This window comes from Ceratotherium simum, chromosome 13, assembly GCF_057802395.1.
Source record: "Ceratotherium simum simum isolate JZ-2026a chromosome 13, ASM5780239v1, whole genome shotgun sequence".
Classification (NCBI taxonomy): Eukaryota; Metazoa; Chordata; class Mammalia; order Perissodactyla; family Rhinocerotidae; genus Ceratotherium; species Ceratotherium simum.
This window is the reverse complement of record NC_141912.1, coordinates 57,134,528-57,152,314: the sequence shown is the minus strand read 5'-3', so window position 1 is coordinate 57,152,314 and position 17,787 is coordinate 57,134,528. Positions and strand designations below refer to the sequence as shown.

The 17,787-nt window shown below is 33.6% G+C and overlaps 1 protein-coding gene across 6 annotated transcripts in view; it reads left to right on the top strand.

Annotated features, from left to right (window-relative positions):
• The window catches only part of KHDRBS2 (KH RNA binding domain containing, signal transduction associated 2), a 564,075-nt gene that overhangs the window by 460,939 nt on the left and 85,349 nt on the right, over nucleotides 1–17,787 (top strand). For all 6 annotated transcript variants that reach the window (XR_015554171.1, XR_015554170.1, XR_015554169.1 and 3 more), the window contains exon 7: nucleotides 13,239–13,321. Coding sequence is in view for 3 of the 6 variants with exons in the window: in XM_087438765.1 (XP_087294891.1) it covers nucleotides 13,239–13,321 (83 nt within the window). In the remaining 3 variants the exon portion in view is untranslated. The remainder of the gene's footprint in view (nucleotides 1–13,238; nucleotides 13,322–17,787) is intronic.

Here is a 17,787-nt window from a genome sequence, read left to right as displayed (position 1 = left end):
TCCCAGTTCCCTGGAACTCAAATAATTAAAAATGTACACTTATTATCCCTTATGTAGGAATCAATATATAAAAGCTATTAGTAGCTGCAGCAGTTAGAAAATTTAGTCTAAATTTTGAAAAAAATACCATGGAAAATGCAGGGTTTTTCAGAAACTTCAGAAGTTGAGCCACTGGTCCTTTATAGGTAGCTGTGATTTCACTTTAGAAATCATACAAGGGTTTCCTCAGTTGTAAAATGGGGATGATAACAGTAGCAGCCTCCTCACAATAAATGGAATAATCTACATAAAATGTTTAGCACAGGTCCCAGAATATGTCACTCAAAATTCTTTTACTATATATTTCCTACATAATATACTATATATACTATATATAATAATATAATATAAAAATATACTATATATATTTACTATGATGTGACATAATATAAAATTATGTATTTGTATATTTGGGGGTATATATGGTAATAATAGAAATAACATTATAATTACTATCATCATTTACCTTGTTCTTGATACAGACATATTATAACCCCATTTATATGCAAGGCTACTCAAGATAAAATCAGAAACAGGAATTTGACCTCGGAAAGAACTACAACATTTGTCAAATTTGACTACTATCCCTGTGATGATATATTACCTCCTAGTTCTTTTTTTTTCCCCTCATTTGGTCCTAAATGAGAAGAGAGAGGAAGTTACTCCCTGGTAAACAAGGAAAATATGAGAGAGGGAAATAAATGTTAAAATTATAGAAAGGAGATATAGGGGCACAGAATCAGAAGACAGATTTGTCTAGGAACACTAATCAGATCAGCTATGATGATGTTAACGACTCTTTAGGCATTGGTTTCTTATAGCTTAAAATAGCAAATAAAACACACAGCAGCAACCTCAAAGCTTTACCTAGATTATTAGAGGTAAAAAGACCTTAAAAAAAAAAAAGAAACTCTTCCCTTGTGTGGCCAGCCCATTGGATTCCTATGATTAGAAATATATTAAGATGTGACAATGCCCTTCTATTCATCTTTAACCTTTTGGTACTTATGAGTGAAAAACATGAATTGTCTTCTAAAACTTGATCCTGTTCTTAGTCATGACAGCCTTTACCAATTTTATGTCTTTTTTTCTGTTGCGTGTGTTAGAAGGCCTTAGAGACTTATATCACTGATGGTAAAGCATTTGCTTTGGGCTCTATTCTGAAGCAGTAATGATGCCTGTTATGTGAAGTGCGTAAAGCATTAACACATTTAAAATGAATCCATTAGGGAATCCGCACTCATTAGTACATTACTGGAAACTTCCAGTTTCATTAGTCATAGTTCTGTTCCTTAACTAGATTGAGCATATTGCTGTCTAATTTCTAAAGTGTTAAAAGGCGTTTATAAAAATGGGGATGGGTAACCCTACCGACAGATAAATATCTTCAAAAAACACAAAGTTAACAACCTTTCGTGGCATACTATGGCAAAATTACTAAAATATTACGGGAGACCTCATCTGAATTATAGCCTAGAAGCATTCTATAAATAGTTACTGCTTCCCACTGTCCTACCAAGCACTAAGGTTTATTATTTTTATTAATCTAGAGTTTATGATATACTTTGGTTTATTATATAGTTTTTAACAGAAAATGAATAAAAATGTTCATGATTAAGAATCACCTACTTGGAAACTTAACCCATATTACATAGTATTGTTCACCAAAAATATTGTTAGATGAGTGTTGAAACTTATAAAACTTTGGAAATTAATTTTCAGTCATTCTTTCCAATAAAGGGAAGCAGATTTGAAATCATTATGGTAGAAAATGTTAATATTCTGCAGGAACCAGGGAGCCTCGCTAAAAATATGTGTCTGTGTTTTAAGAGATATTATATCACAATTGGCAATGTTTATTGCTACTAATAGAAAAGGGTTGCTGGCTGGCACTGCCTTTGGGTAAAACATTATAGAAATCTAGGAGACAAAAGGAATGCAGAATAAAAGAGGAGAAAGCACATTAAATTCTGTTGAAGAGATAAAATTAAAGGCACATGTTATCATCTGCTGACCTAGCCTTCAGATATTCAATAAACAGGGAAACAATATAATAATCTATCCTTCCTTTCTCAATACTGTAAGGCACTTTTAAAGGACTCCTAGATTTCATGTGTTTTGTTTATATCTTGTTGAGAGATGCAATCCTCCATGGCCCCTAAGTGCCCCTGCACTTTCTGCCTGGATACTCCATGAACACAAGGCCCTGAGCACTCTTTACTCATGCTAGTTCTCAGCATATGTTTTCAGCAAGAAACACTGAGGGATGAGGTAACATTTCCCCGAGAAAAAGTGTAGATTTGCTTCTGCTTACTTTAAGATTTCCTGTCCACTGTTCCTTTCCTGAAATGCAGCCCAATGAGTGTATGAGGCTCTGGCTATCACTTCGCTGTGAGTAATGAAGCGCCTTGTTTCTGACTCGGGAGTCTCATGTTTTCTGCCAGCATCCATGAAAGAGTAACAGGCTAGCTTGTTAACTTATAAGTAGATTAAAATCTCAGACCCTGCAGAGTTCTTGACATTTAAAAATAGAACACAGCTTTTAAAAAAATATAATAAAAAATTATTAACCCAGAATGTTTTTACATTATTTCTCCCATGTGTGTTTTAATGGCTAAAACCTCAAACTGTGTTTTTATTGTTATTAAAAACTTACATACTCAAAGTGATTTTAAAATAGTCATGAGAATTATATTTTACTATTAATGATATTAGGCCTTTAGTAAAACAACTAGAGATTAAACATTAGGCAGTGTTGGAGACTGGATATGAATTCTAGCCAGGCTACTTGCTAACAGGCTATGACCTCAAAATTATTTCTGTTTCCTAACCTGTAAAGTGGATGTAAAAATACAGAACATACCTTCTAGAGTTGATTTAGGTTTTTAAGGAAATACTTCACACACTCGCACATACTGGTCTCCCAGTACATGCTTGTTGGATATGAATCTGAATGTTGTTCACTTGAATGGAATATTATTAACTTCATCTTTAAATATACATAACCTCCATATGTATCTGCTCAGGTTATTTAATTTTATTGAGTTGATTTAAAAGTTAGCCTCCCCAGAGATTAATTTTGTATTATAGAATATGCATATGCATGGCTGTGAGAGATGGTCTTGTAGTTCTTTGGGAACTTTTAATTTCCAAAGAAGTTAGATCTCAGAAATATGCAATTTCCAACCTTCATGTTGAGTGTACATATATATAGGAAAATTGTTGAAGAACTACAATCTACATAGGAGATGAAGATATAACAGAGTACCTTGCTCTTATTGGGATTTATTCACTGATTTCCGTAGAAAACTTTCAGAAAATTCAAGTAGTACCACTTTGCAGAGCTGGTCTGTTAGGTATAGTGATGTCCCACTGACTGTGTGGACCCTTATGCTATAGGATGGTTTTGAATAGATAATGACTTCGCACAGTGAGTGAGTGAGCTGACCTACTGCATCAGTAACAAAAGCTACACACTGACAGGTGTCCATCGCCAGGCTATTCCAAACCGGCCAGCAACCTGTAATAGGCAGCCATTCTTTCAGTGGGAAAAAAGAGATAGAAGATACTATTAAAATCCTTTCTATTTTATAAGAAACTCATCTATACAACACCAAGCAGAGAATGTATGATAAAAATGTAGGGAGATATTCGCATAAAAATAAAACTTTTAAGAAAAGAAACATGAAAAAGTATAAATAATCCATGATCAAGCAAATACTTGTCAAAAGCCTTGATCATTTACATCCTAAGGGAATATTAACTATTAAAACATTGGCATTCTATGTTGTTTTTGTTTTAATATTTCATGATATGTTTTTTAATTTGATTTAGCATGAAGCGCTTTTATAGTAACGAGAGATTATATACAGAGTGGACATGCTATGCATTTTATTGTTTAGCTCATTAAGAAAGGACCATATGGGGCCGGCCCTGTGGCTTAGCGGTTAAGTGCATGCGCTCCGCTACTGGCGGCCCGGGTTCCGGATCCCGGGCGCGCACCGACGCACTGCTTCTCCGGCCATGCTGAGGCCACGTCCCACATACAGCAACTAGAAAGATGTGCAGCTATGACATACAATATCTACTGGGGCTTTGGGGGAAAAAGAAAAAAAGGAAAAAAAAAAAGAAAAAGGACCATATGTTTATGAGAATTAACCACACTTCATAAAAAAAGTTAAATGTCAAGTTCCTATCTGACCTGTTAATTATATTCAATAACATTAAAGGGCAGAATTTGCAAATTGCTTCTGTGCCTAGTATTTTAGTGTTTGGTGACAAATTTATGATCTTGACCCTCATAATTAAATTACTTAGTTCTAGAATGTTTTATGGTTCTTGATTGCATATTTGACTTTATTTTCTTTTTCTCTCTATTGTATTAGAAAATTCCACATTATTTCCTTTTATTTTCTTTTAATACCCACTGACCTTTCACAGAAATTAAAGCCCAAAATGAGAATAATGACCAAATATTAAATCTGTCACCAAGCCTGTTAAATTTTAAAGTCTTTGAAGGAAGTGTCTATATATGAGTCAGGATAATATTTCATATCATTTGAATTTCCAAATGATTTTCTTCTGGAAGCCACAGTAACTTACTGGCATCACAAGACATTTTTGTTTGTCCTTAGTTGACAAAAATATGTCAGTTTTATAGTTTTGAATATATGCATTAGGTTGAACTATACTGCAAATGTGTATTTTATATATATATATATATATATATATATGTATATTGACTTACAAAAAGGCAATTTCTTATGGTCCAACTTAACTTTTTTTTCCTTTTTTTTTTCTTTTTATTTTTTTGTGAGGAAGATCAGCCCTGAGCTAACATCTGCCAATCCTCCTCTTTTTGCTGAGGAAGACTGGCCCTGCACTAACATCCGTGCCCATCTTCCTCCACTTTATGTGGGACACAGCCACAGCATGTCTTCACAAGCAGTGCATCAGTGCACGCCTGCGATCTGAACCCCAGGCCGCCGCAGCAGAGCATGCACACTTAACCGCTGCCCCACTGGGCTGGCCCCCAACTTAACTTTTTAAATACGTAAATTAAATACAACCACCCTTGACCAAATTGTCAGTAACATAATATGATGTTTTGGAAACATATATGTTTTCCAAAATATGTGGTAGAGATGTTCTAAATGCTTTTGTGTGATGATTCCCTTTTCTGAGTAACAAGAAATGTTGAAAAACTCCAGAAATTAGTGCTGATTAGAAACACTCTATATCTAGAGGAAATTTAATATATATTCTATTTATGTTTCCATTTTTGTCAGAAGTTTTGATTTGGTGTCTGTGTGGTAGTGTAACGTACACATGGGTACACACCAGATAGTCTCTCAGTTCAGTGTTCAGAACATATATTGGTACGGGGATTTTACAAGGCCTTTCAAAAAATAACATCTTTTTATAAATTCAAGACTGATACTCTTTATAGAGTGGGGTCTGCTTGTAGAAAACCTGATTATTTTTATTACAGCTGATGCTCGTACCTTCATTTCCTAGTGAGATAAAGACCAATTAAAGGGAGGAAGTGGGCTTATAACGTTGTGTTCATGTAGAGCGTGGCAGCCTAAGGTTCTCTTCTCAGTAGACGCTCTGAACAGTGGTTATTTCCACTGTCATCTGTATTTGGATGACTTCCAGAGCCGTATTTCTAGCCCAGACTGTCTAAGCTTCAAACCCCTATATCCATTTGCCTACAACCAACCCCCATGGCATCAAGATGATCTGCTGCTTTTCTGCCAGCCAGGAGAGCACTTAATCCTCTTTGGAAGAAAATGCCATCAGCCAAAGCCTTCACAGGTTTCCACACACAATATCGCGAGTTCAATGAAAAATTACAAGGCATGTTAAAAACAATATCAAATCAGGAAAAACCAAGAGGAAAAAATAAAGACACAGATGATTCAGATGTAGGAGTTATCATCCAGGAGTTTTATAGTAACTATGATTAACATGTTCAAGAAAGTAGAGGGAAAAAGTGGAGCCTAGTCCCAAAAGACTTGGAACTTTTTTTAAGAGTCAAATGGAAGTTACAAAAATACAGATCTCTATTTAGTCACTCCACTGCTTGCAACCTTTCCATGGGTCCCTTGCCTACAGGATACAGAAAAACACCTTACCATGTCATAGGAAACACTTCAGACCTGACTTTTATTTACTTCTTTAGCCCAAGTGCCTACTATTTCTTAGGCATTTCATGCTTTAGTTAGATCCAACTACTAGCAGTGCACCAGACACTGTGTTTTCATTCCTGTTGCCCTGCATTCACAATTGGAAATTGGAATGCTCTCACGCTGCCCACATGTCCACCTAGAAAATATATATTTATCTACAAATAACCATCTCATGTAAGCCCTTCCCTGAGAAATTCTCCTTGAAATGCTCAGACAGATCTAGGCATGCCTCAGTGTGCCCCCATAGCACCTGTTATATACACTATTGAAACACTGTCATTGGTATTTGAATTTTTTATATATCCGTTGGTCTTCCCTAGTAGCCAGGAGCAGCGGTATGCTAGAGCTGACTTGTGCTGGCTCACGGAAATCCCTTGTAAAAATTTTTAGGAATTTTGTGAATTGGTTGTTAAACACCAATTATTAAAAATTAAAAACAGCCATTATTAAAAATTAAATTATATAAACTTAATTACATTAAAGACAAAGAGTTAATTTTTAAAAACTCATCCATATCTAATTCTTTTATTATAACCTATGCCCTAGGTTATTTATGTCTATTGGATCTGTATGGTGAGAAATAACATAATGGTGTGCCACTGTTTATCTCTTCCCAAATCTGTTTTTAAGGACGTCATGTTGATAGCTTGAAATAAGCCATGGTAAGAGAATTTACACTGCAGATATTGGCAAATGCTAAAAGCCAGGACTTGATCTTTTGTTATGTTGATCACATAGATTTAAGGAAACTATGGAGAAAATGTTAATAATACAGATTTAACTTAAAAAATGTGTTATGTCTATAGTCTTTACATTGTGAATAGAACATAAAATTGAGGAAATAGTCTTCTAGTTTGTGAAACCATTGTCCAACACAGATCAAAGTTGCTCACATCACTGACAAATGAGTAAAGTTCCAACATGCAAATTGAGGTGTTCCTTTCATTTTACTTGCCAACATAAATGAAAATTTCAAATGACTTTCATGTCAAAATTATGCATGTTCCTCAAAACAGGAATGTCTTGTTTGCTAAACCAGATAGTAATCAAGTACTTATCTGTGTTGTGATGTATTGTATCATTATAATAACAGAATTATAAACGTTGATAGTGGATTTTGTGAGAGAGAGCAAATCACTGAAGTATGTGTATGAAACTTAGAATAATTGTATATTTTATCTGTAAACTGTATGCTATAAATTTTATTTTTAATATAAATTAAATTAAAAATTTTAAGTATAAATTAAAAAGAACATTTGACATTTATTTGTAAATTGTATGCTTTATGTTGGTAAAATTTATAATGAAATTACATTTCATTATACAAGCACACACACAGACACATGCATACAATATTTTTAGAGAGGCATTTGTAAAACATTTACCATAACACCACTGTCCGAGAGCCTCTCAAAGACAGGAATTATATCTTATTCTTCTTTTATCTCTAATGCCTGGATAATAGGTAATTCAGTGGTTAATATAAAGTCTGATAAATTACTATTATCATAAGCTTGTGTGTAGGGCCAATATTTAGATTTGAAAACCCAAAATTGGTGCAGAAATTAGACTTCAAGAAGGAGTGTTTAAATCAAAATCATCTCCTTAAATTGAAATATTAGTAGGCATATTAGGGCAGAAAAATACATTTTCCAAAGGAGATTTAAAAATGGCTGTGTTTCTGTAACTATGTGTTTATAGTTACATGCATCTATCCTGGTTGCTGCTTTGCCCAATGCTCAGATGTATAAGGTTCTGTAATTCATAGGAAACTACAAAAAAAAATGTCCTCTTCTTTCGTTATTGCTCAGACCTTCATCTCAGGCCTGCACTTCATATTGTACCTTCAGTAAATTGTAGAGGACTTGGTGAAGATCTGGAAAATAGCCAAGATTGTGTTTCCTAAGGATCCTATAAGGATCTGCTTTTATTTGGCCCAAAGAATAGAAAACTAAAGAATTTATAATGTCACAAATATGAAGAAATTCAAGATAGATATTCTTCATGACCATGTTCCAGAAAGAAATGAATCTTATCTCTTTTGTTGTGAGAGATGTCAAATCATCTGTCTTCAGCTGGAGAGAAATAAAGTTAAAATTTTTAATTGCAAAAGGAAGTTTTCCTTTTACTGGGACATCAGATATACCCTTTATATTTTAAGAGATTCTACTTTGAGATCATGATAACTTAAGTAGCATCTACAATAGTCTTAATTTTTTAGTAGAAATGTGCTAATAGGCTGGGACATAAGATAGGAATTTCTTCAAAGGAAACAGCAGAAGTAATGAAGCAAAAATGGAAAAAAAAATTAGTTTTAGAATTTTTGATCTTTTATGTTTTGATTTCTTAGTTGAATATTCGTATTTAATTTAAATCTCTTGCAGATACTGACTGGCTTTTTAGGGAGCATGTCTATTTTAGTGATTTACCTTAGAACACCACCAGCGTGATCCATATTTTTACTTGTCTAAGGAAAACCATATAAATACTTGCATCAAGTGTTAGAAAATAAAAATAGATTATGTACAAGTATCCACATGTACTTTCTCTTTTACAGTAAGTATACAATTATTTGGGGACCACTGCACTACATACTTTATGAAGTTGTAGGTTTCCAGGAAAGATGTCTATCTATTCTGTGGATATTCTGTGTAAGACTTTAAAAAAGTAAAAGTGTAAATGAAGAAGGAAGATGTAATAGTCTTGCACAGACCAAATGGTAAAGCTATTCTTCATAAATAGAGACAATACTACTGTCTACTCATTTGAAACATTTCTCTTTTAGTAGTGATTGATTTGAGTCAATTTGTATTTACACTAGATGAGAATAGTCTCCTTTGTGCTAGTTTAAAAATTCAATACATATTTATCGAGCAAATACTCCATGGAATACACTATGCTAAGCACCACAGGGCATCAAAAAAAAGGGATTAACTGTGATATAGTCCTTGATTTTCAGGAGCTTATATTCTAAGAGAAAAATGTGGAAAAATAAATACAGTACATGTTTAGATGTTCTAAGTACCAGTGAGAAAAAAGCAACAGGCTATTAGAATTCAGAGGATAGAGGGTTACCATATGCTTGGTAGGAGCAGGAAAAGCTTTCTGAAGATTGTGTAATATAAAATTGCCTTTAGAAATCAATAGCATTTCAACAGTTGGAAATAGAGGAAAGGAAGGGAATTCAGGGGGCTGGAGGACCTGAAGACATGTGCCTGCCCCCTCCTTGGTTCTTCTAGCTCCTTGCTATGGGACACAAACAAACACACACACACACACACGCGCAATAGAACAAGACAAAATAAAACTGGCTTGCCACCTGTTGTAAGCTAGAGCTCTTGAGTCCTGAGTGAAGATGAATGAAGCTGTATTTTTATAATCTTGGTGGAGGAACCATAGCCTGAATGCTTGAAAAGAAGCTTGCATCCCCTGAGGCACCTGTGGCAAATATCATTAATCCCCTAGTTACTGACCCAGGCGGATCCCCAGGATGGAGAGCTGGGAGCAGGCCCTGCCTGTTGCAGCACTGAGAAATTCCAACTGTGATGTTAACTCTTGTTCCACCAGAGGGGAGATGAGGCCTTGGGATGAGAATAGGATGCTTAAATTTCACCTGAGAATATGGCAACCTCCCTTTCACATCCTACTAGCTATTAATTTGTGTGTGTGTGTGTATGAGAGAGAGAGTGTGTAACTAAAGTTAAATATTTTATAGGATGGCTGGAAAATGAATTTATAGAATTATCCCATTAACTAAAATAAAAAGAATAAGAGCTATCACATAGGACAAAAAGATAAAATTAATGCATCAATCCAGAAGATCTAGTATCTCACTAGTAAGAGTTCTAGAAAGAGAGAAGAAAAACGGGGCGACATTTCCCAGAACTGGAGAATATAAGCTTCCAGATTGAGAGAGCTCATTGAGTGCCCAGCAAAATGAATGAAAGGAAACACACAGGCATAGGCACAGCCTTGTGAAATTTCAGAACACGAGAGAGAAAAATTGTGAAAGCATCCAGAAAGGGAAAAAAATGAAACAAAACAAAACTAGGTCACATATAAGTTGTAGGAATTCTCAACACCAACATTTAACAATAGAATACATTGAATCAAAGCCCTCAAAATTCTGATTGAAAATCATTTTTCAGCCTAAAATTCTATAGTCAGACTATCAATCAAGTGTGGGACTAGTATTTAAAATTTGCAGTCAGGTAAATGTTCAACACAATGTCACACATGTAGTATTCTTTGAAAACTATTGAATCAGAACGTAATGATGAGAATAATCAGACATATTCGGAATGTGGGGCAGTCTACAAAACAACTGGTCTAGACGACTCAAAAAGTCAGTGTTATGGAAGCAGTAAAGGCTGGAGGACTATCCTAGCTCTAAAAATACTAAACAGATACAATGACCAAATGCAACTCATGAATCTTGATTGGATTCTGATTTTTTTAAATAGCTATAAAAGATATGTTTTTGACAATTGCAGAATTTTGACTACGGACTCCACAGTAAATGGCATTAAAGAATTATTGTGAGCTTTTTGGGGGGAGTAATAATATTGTATTTATGTAGGAGAATATCCTTGTACTCAGGAGATGCGAGCTGAAGTGTTTAGGGATGACATACATTGCTGGGACAGACTTGCAAATGGTTTAGAAAAACATGTATATATAAAGTGAGATAATATAAATGGGAGAAAATATCAACAATAGACATATCTAGATGAAGAGTAGGTGAGTGCTCATTGTACTACTATTTTGACTTTTCTATTTAATTAAAATTCTTCACTTAAAAAATAAAACTGAAAAGGCTGTTGTGGAGAGTGTAAAGCTAAAAAGGAAAGAGAGAGATGAAATATAAATATTTCTTTCCTATATACCTCTCAATAGAGGTTACTGAAAGAGATGTTGCAGCAAGACGTGAGAGCATGCAGAAGATGGAATTTGGTAAAAGGGGTCAACACAAACAGTGGTGAGGGGGGTCTTAGGAAGAACACTGCCTTGTGCCTAGAAATCCATCAATCTAGCCCCGAGTGCAATGAGATGGTCCTGCAGGAGGTGGTCTCCATGTGACACAAAAGGTAGTGATAGATTACCTGATGTTTTGGAATATTTGGAAATATTATTGCTTGTTTACTATAACTAATGGGACAATTAGAAGACAAATAATTCTAAATATATAGAAACCAAGAAAATAAAAAAACTGAATGAGCAATTATTAACTTGAGGAGAAACAAAAATGTATGTGAAAATAAAAACAGAGTTATATTAATCTATTTGCATCAATAATGAATAATAATTTATTTATTATTACTCAATAATAATGTAGACATTTACTATTTAACAAACAATTATGATTAAACTATAGTAAGAAGATAGTTATAGGGAGAAATATGGGGGAGAATCTATAATAGAGCTAAATCCTTAACAACCTGAATGGCTAGTCAATAAAAAATGACTAAATTCATAAATCAAGCAACATTAATTTAGCCATAGTACTTAATAAAGAAAAATCAGTAGTAAAATACTAGATGAAAAGGCTAAGTGAGAACTGGAGGCTGAAGAAGAACAAGACAAGGGGCCACTGCTTCTTGGATATAAAGTCTTTTGTACTATTTTAAGATAGTCTGCATGCAATATTTTTATATACTAAAAATAATTTCAGAATATTTAAATTTTTAAAAATTTAATAGAACTTAATTAGTATATTCAAAAATCAGATGGAGAAACTATCCTATACTGCAAAGCAAAACTATGCTGAAATGGAAATCATGAAGGGAAAAGAGAAGAAATTGAGGTCAGACTCAGAAAACCTCATATATAAATAACAGCATTATATAAAAGGTAAACCAGATGGAGAAGTAATAAGTAACATTTCTAAAACCTCTTTAAGTTGATGAAAAATATGAGTCTTCAGATTAAATAGGCTCAAAAGTCTTAGTCAAAATTAATGTGGAAACTTTCACATCTACCCATTTTTTGTTTAAATTTCTCAGCACAATAAAGAGAGAGATTTATAAGCCTCCAGACTGAAACAAAATCATGAATTGGTGGGGTGGGGTGGAAGCACTTTCCAGGGAAAGAGACATACCAGCGAAGGTCCAGAGGCAGAAAAGCTACAGGTTTTTTCAGAAGTAATCGAGGCAGATGGCTAGGGTTTGGATTCAAGTGAGTGACCACAAAGGGAAATAAAACTAAATCGCTCACACAGTGATTGGTAACTGGAGTGTATAATTACTAGCTTGTTTGCACATTTTGCAGTGACAAATCCTCATCAGCTTTGTTAGTGTTCATTTAGTCAGATAACCAAACTCACCACACAACATTATTTTATTTAAGAGACTTAAAACCATAGAATGCACAAAAAATAAAAGGTCTCTGTTTCGCTTCTTTCTCTTTTTCTCCTCCTTCCTTCCTCCCTCCCTCCCTTCCTTCCTCCGTCATATTTTCTTTCTTCCTTCCTATCTATCTTTCTTTTTCCTTTTTCCTTTCTTTCTCTTCCTTTGTTTTCTTTTGCAATAATGACTACATCTTTTTTATTGAAAGTCGACTGCTACTTAAGACCCTGAATTTTATAGCTTCAATCTTAATTATGGTTATTATTAGGGGAAAAAAAAACTCTCAGTGGAGTGGTAACAGATATGTTGGCACCACCATTAGTTTATCATAAAGGTTCTTATCTACTCATAATATTTTCAAAAAAATTTATTTTGAATTTCTTTGTCTTTATAAGTATTGACCAAAATTTTAAGTAAATCCTAGAGTAGGTATTACTACTTCAATTGTATCCTGAGTTTAAGTATTAAACATTAATATCTGATCCATGAAATATATTACTCAAGGTTGTGTGGAAATTGTTAATCTAGTAAAATGTGATGCAGAGTAACTAACCAAACATAAAAACTAAATCAAGGTCACATTATAAAATATCTCATTAACCAAAAACAGATCATAGTTAATCAAATTGATTGCTAATAGATGTTTCTACCATTTTCTCCTTAGGGGTATGATGATGGCTATGGGGGTGAATATGATGACCAGACCTATGAGACTTATGATAACAGTTATGCCACCCAAACGCAAAGGTAAGGCATTTGCTGTCTAAAGCATCCTTCTCAGGATTGTTTCTAAGCCTGCTATTTTGTTTCCTGTATCTGAATATCAGATACATTATATGAGAGTTTCTAGCAGTGATTTGTCTCCATTGTCTTTTTGAATTAAATTGCTTACTAGACAGTGAGAGGTAAAAGATAATAATCTTGCAGTTGCTAATAATGAAATAGTAGTGTGTTATTTTAAGACTAAATGATTATCATAACTGATCACTCATTAAACAAGCTTGTATTTAACGAAATGCTATTTTTAGAAATTATTTTAGTGAATTTGTAATTATGACAACAATGAAAACAAGGCACTTGTTCAATGTGGCTTTTTTCCCCCTAAAATGTAATTTTCATTTGTAAAACAAAAGACAAGGAAATGTTATTGGTATTCTGAAAAGAGGAAAATTTTTTAAATGTCTTGTGGAATCAAGAATTCCTTTCCTTTCTTGATGGATCTCTTAATGATTGTTGAATATATCTCTTTAGATTGACTCAAAATTGGTGTATCAATGAATTTTTACTTTTTAAAGTCAGATATATTGAAGTACCGTATTATTTACATACACTAAATTTTGCTCATTTAGGGTACAGTTGTATGAGTTTGGCCAATGCAAACTATCATGTAACCACCACCAAAATTAAGATATAGGGCATTTTAATCAGCCCAGAATATTTCCTTATGGCCCTTCATAGTCAACTTTTCCCTTATCCCAGGCCCTGGAAACCACAATTTGTTTTTCGTTGCTACAGTTTTGCCTTTTCTAGAATGTCATATAAGTAGAAGCAATACAATATGTAGCCGTTTGAGTCTGGCTTGTTTACTTAGCATAATGCGTTTGATATTAATTCATACTGTTGTGTGTATCAGTATTTTGTTCCTTTTTATTACTGTATAGTGTTTCCTTGTACAGACATACCACAGTTCTTCATTCACCAGTCGAAGGACATTTGGGTTGTTTCTATTTTTTTGCAGTTATGAATAAAATTGACATAAAACAAATGCATTTTTAGAAAAATCAATGACCTAAGTTTTTTTCTGAAAAAAAGTTACAAATTTCATGGGAAAGAAGGAGTCCACAAGACAGTTAAAGTGATTCTCCCCTTTATGTGACTGACAGAAATCAATAGGACTAATTGTCCCAAAATCATTGTAGCATTGACCATTTATTGATCAACTTTATTGGCACCCGAAGAGATTTGAATGCATTATTAAGTAATATTTGGAGGACAGAAGGTGGCAAAGGAAGAAACAACTTTAAGGTCGTTATGGAGTGGAGAAAATCTACATGTATTGCATAAGTCTGGATTTTTCATGGCTCAAAGGACAGCATAGTGAAAGGAGTGAAGGGAAATTCTATTTACAGAGAATACTGTAGGCAATTAGGAAAAAGATTAGTGTGAATTGATACCTTTAAAGCTAAGCATAATTTAAGATATCATTATGGAAATGACCATGTTCAACTTTGAGTAATCAGTTAATTTGTAGTGGGTTAAGTAAAAAAGCCATCATGAGCCAAGAGCTTCTACTGCAGGTAATATCTTAATTATCCTAATTACATATTGGAACAGAGCGCAGTTGTTTAGGATGGGGGCAAGTTTTGCATCACATCAGAGACACTGAATAGGGTATTGAATGCAAATTGGCTACATATTTCAAACATCTGCTAATATTTTCATTCAATGGCTTGTTCATCATTGTATATTAGCTCATAAAAAATAGTGATGATAAAGTTCTATAGCTTATTTCAAAAACTATGTGGTAGAAAACACAATTACCACACACTACAAACACACCTAGAATAGAACAAAATAATTTCTTGATGTAGCTTTAAAAAGCTACGTTCAGTTTGTAGAGATTTTGGAATAATTTTCTGAAAGTGAGCAGCTTTCTGCATCTTTATTCTTGTGAGATTTAAATTGGCTTAATTCATTCTAAGAGACAAGGAAGAAGAAAACTTGGGGATTAGGATAATTTATCTTTGAATATTTGAAAAGTGAATACTATGATAATTGAACATAATTAGATATAAAAAATAATGGCAATATAGAATAATTTTGGAAAAAAACATTTTGTCTTGTTTCAGTTCAGTATAATTCATATGTTTTCTATGCATTTCTGCTACCTCCTCTTTTCCCTTTCCTATCCATTCAATTTTCTATGGCTAAACTCTTCCCATCCTCCTAGACCCGGCTCAAAAACCAACTCTTCCAAAAAGTCTTTCCTTAATCCTTTATTTGTGAATAATCTGTTTCCACACTGAATTCCAGTAGCACCATATCTTTATTTCTCTATGGCACTATCTCTGGTCTGCCTCACTTTGGGACCATTTGTGTACATGTCCCTTATCACTCTTACTACTACTTGTCCAGAATCCTTGTCTGATACAACCTCCTGTCCCTCACAGCACCAGCATTGAGTCTTTCATAGGGTATGTGCTGAATACATGATTGTTGAATACACGAATGTCAGGGCTAATATGTACCTACACTACAGGGATGAAAATAAGAGACTCATCCCTCAAAGAGAGTACAATATTCAGAATTATATATATCACATTTACTGACAAGATATTTATGTGTTTTTGAGATATCTTAGTGCTAAACCAGAGGGATAAAGAAAGCAGGTCATGAAATTAGTTACAATGATTCTAATATTCTGTATTACAATAATTATAAAATATCTATTTTGATCAAAATATATCCTCAATACTAGTATAGTGTCTGGCACACTAGAGGTTGTCAGTAAAGATTTATTGAGTAAATCAATGAAAAATAAATGAATGCATTAACGAATGAATGAAATTAACACTATTTCAGAAAACTGTGAGGAAGAATTTTTAAATATAATACCAATTTGTAATAGAAATGGATGAACACTGGGAAATTAATTACATAATGTATTAAATCCCTACTTTTAGATTATTTCTGTTGATCCAACTATACCAGCAGAAGATAAAATTCACAATTTGGTTAAATAAGCCCTTACTAAATGATTATGTGTGCCAGAGAGTATACTCACTATACAGTGACAATACTTATTTTTCAATTTTTAAATATATTTTAATATATTCTCGTAATAATTTCAGGAGGAGTCATTTGCAAGCTGTGTATATATTTGAAAAAATATAAGTGAAACAACTAGACAGTAATCAAGTATTAGGAATTAGAAGTGAGAGAAAGTTTATTTTCTGCAAGAATTAGTCTAGAATTTGTTCTTTTTTCAAGTGGTGGCTCTTTAACTGCACTTTTAAAGGTATGATTTGGATTTATGGAGGGAAATGGAGAACGTTTCTAAAAAAGAGGGATAAAGAGAAATATATGAGCCAAAAAATTCTCCATCATTTTACAAACAAATATGAATATTATTTGGCATTCTCCTGGTGGAAATTAGAAGACATGCTGATTTACAATATTGAAGGTAAAACAATAGATCATGTGTGACATAGCAGAACTGAGATAGAAAAGTCTTTAGAGACAATGGTCTTTAATTGACTAGTTAGTCAGCACAGGTGAATACAGAATTTGTGGAGATTATAAAGTAGAATCTGGTAGGTGTCTAAATGGAATAATTATATCATCTTCAGTAGAGAGTCTAAGGGAAGTTCACAAGGTAACAACCCTACGAAGGTTCAACTGGAGTTCAGAAGCTAGAACAACTTTAATTAATCCCCAGTTGTCTTGTAAGGTGTCATTAGTTGTGGAAAATTTCAAATGGATCAGAAAAAGGACTTCACTAAAGATTCCTTAGGAGGCAGCTCAGCAAAATGACATTTTAAGGACTGATAAAGACAATGATATGAAGGGTCTCCAACCATCTTTTTCTGTTGCTCTGTGTCTGTGAGGAGAAAAAGTAAAAAAATAGATTGATGAGTTTGTTACGCAAGCTTCAAATTGCAAGATTAGTATTGCAGTTTCCAGGGGAACTCAATTATTTGAAGTCTTTGGCTTAAGACAAGTTACATCCTGTGATTAACACCTTTAATTGGACCAAATATTAAATTCTGTACATGTTCTGATACCCTATTTTTTATGTCCTCATCAAAGTCATTAACATTTTTGGAGAACAGTCTTCTGAAATCATGTAAATTCACAATGTTTACCAACCAATTGGTTTTCTTCAATGCCCAAATTTTAAGCAAGAATCTATACCAAACCAAATCATAGATGTAAAAAAAAGTAACTTTCGGGTACTTAGATACAAGTAGTAATAGTGCAAATGAAGGTCAAAAGACCAATTCTGATCTTTGATTCTAACTGATTTAATTTGGGTATGAAATGTTAAGAACTTACAATTTTCCAGTGTAAATTTTTAACTGCAGATTGTGTAACAGGTAAAATATCAAAATGGAAGTCTTTGTTTTCCTTGAAGCATGAATCAGGTGAGGAATTCACACAACCTAGGAGAAGAATCCTCTTCTCTCTAGATTAATCAAGGAATGTGCCAGGAG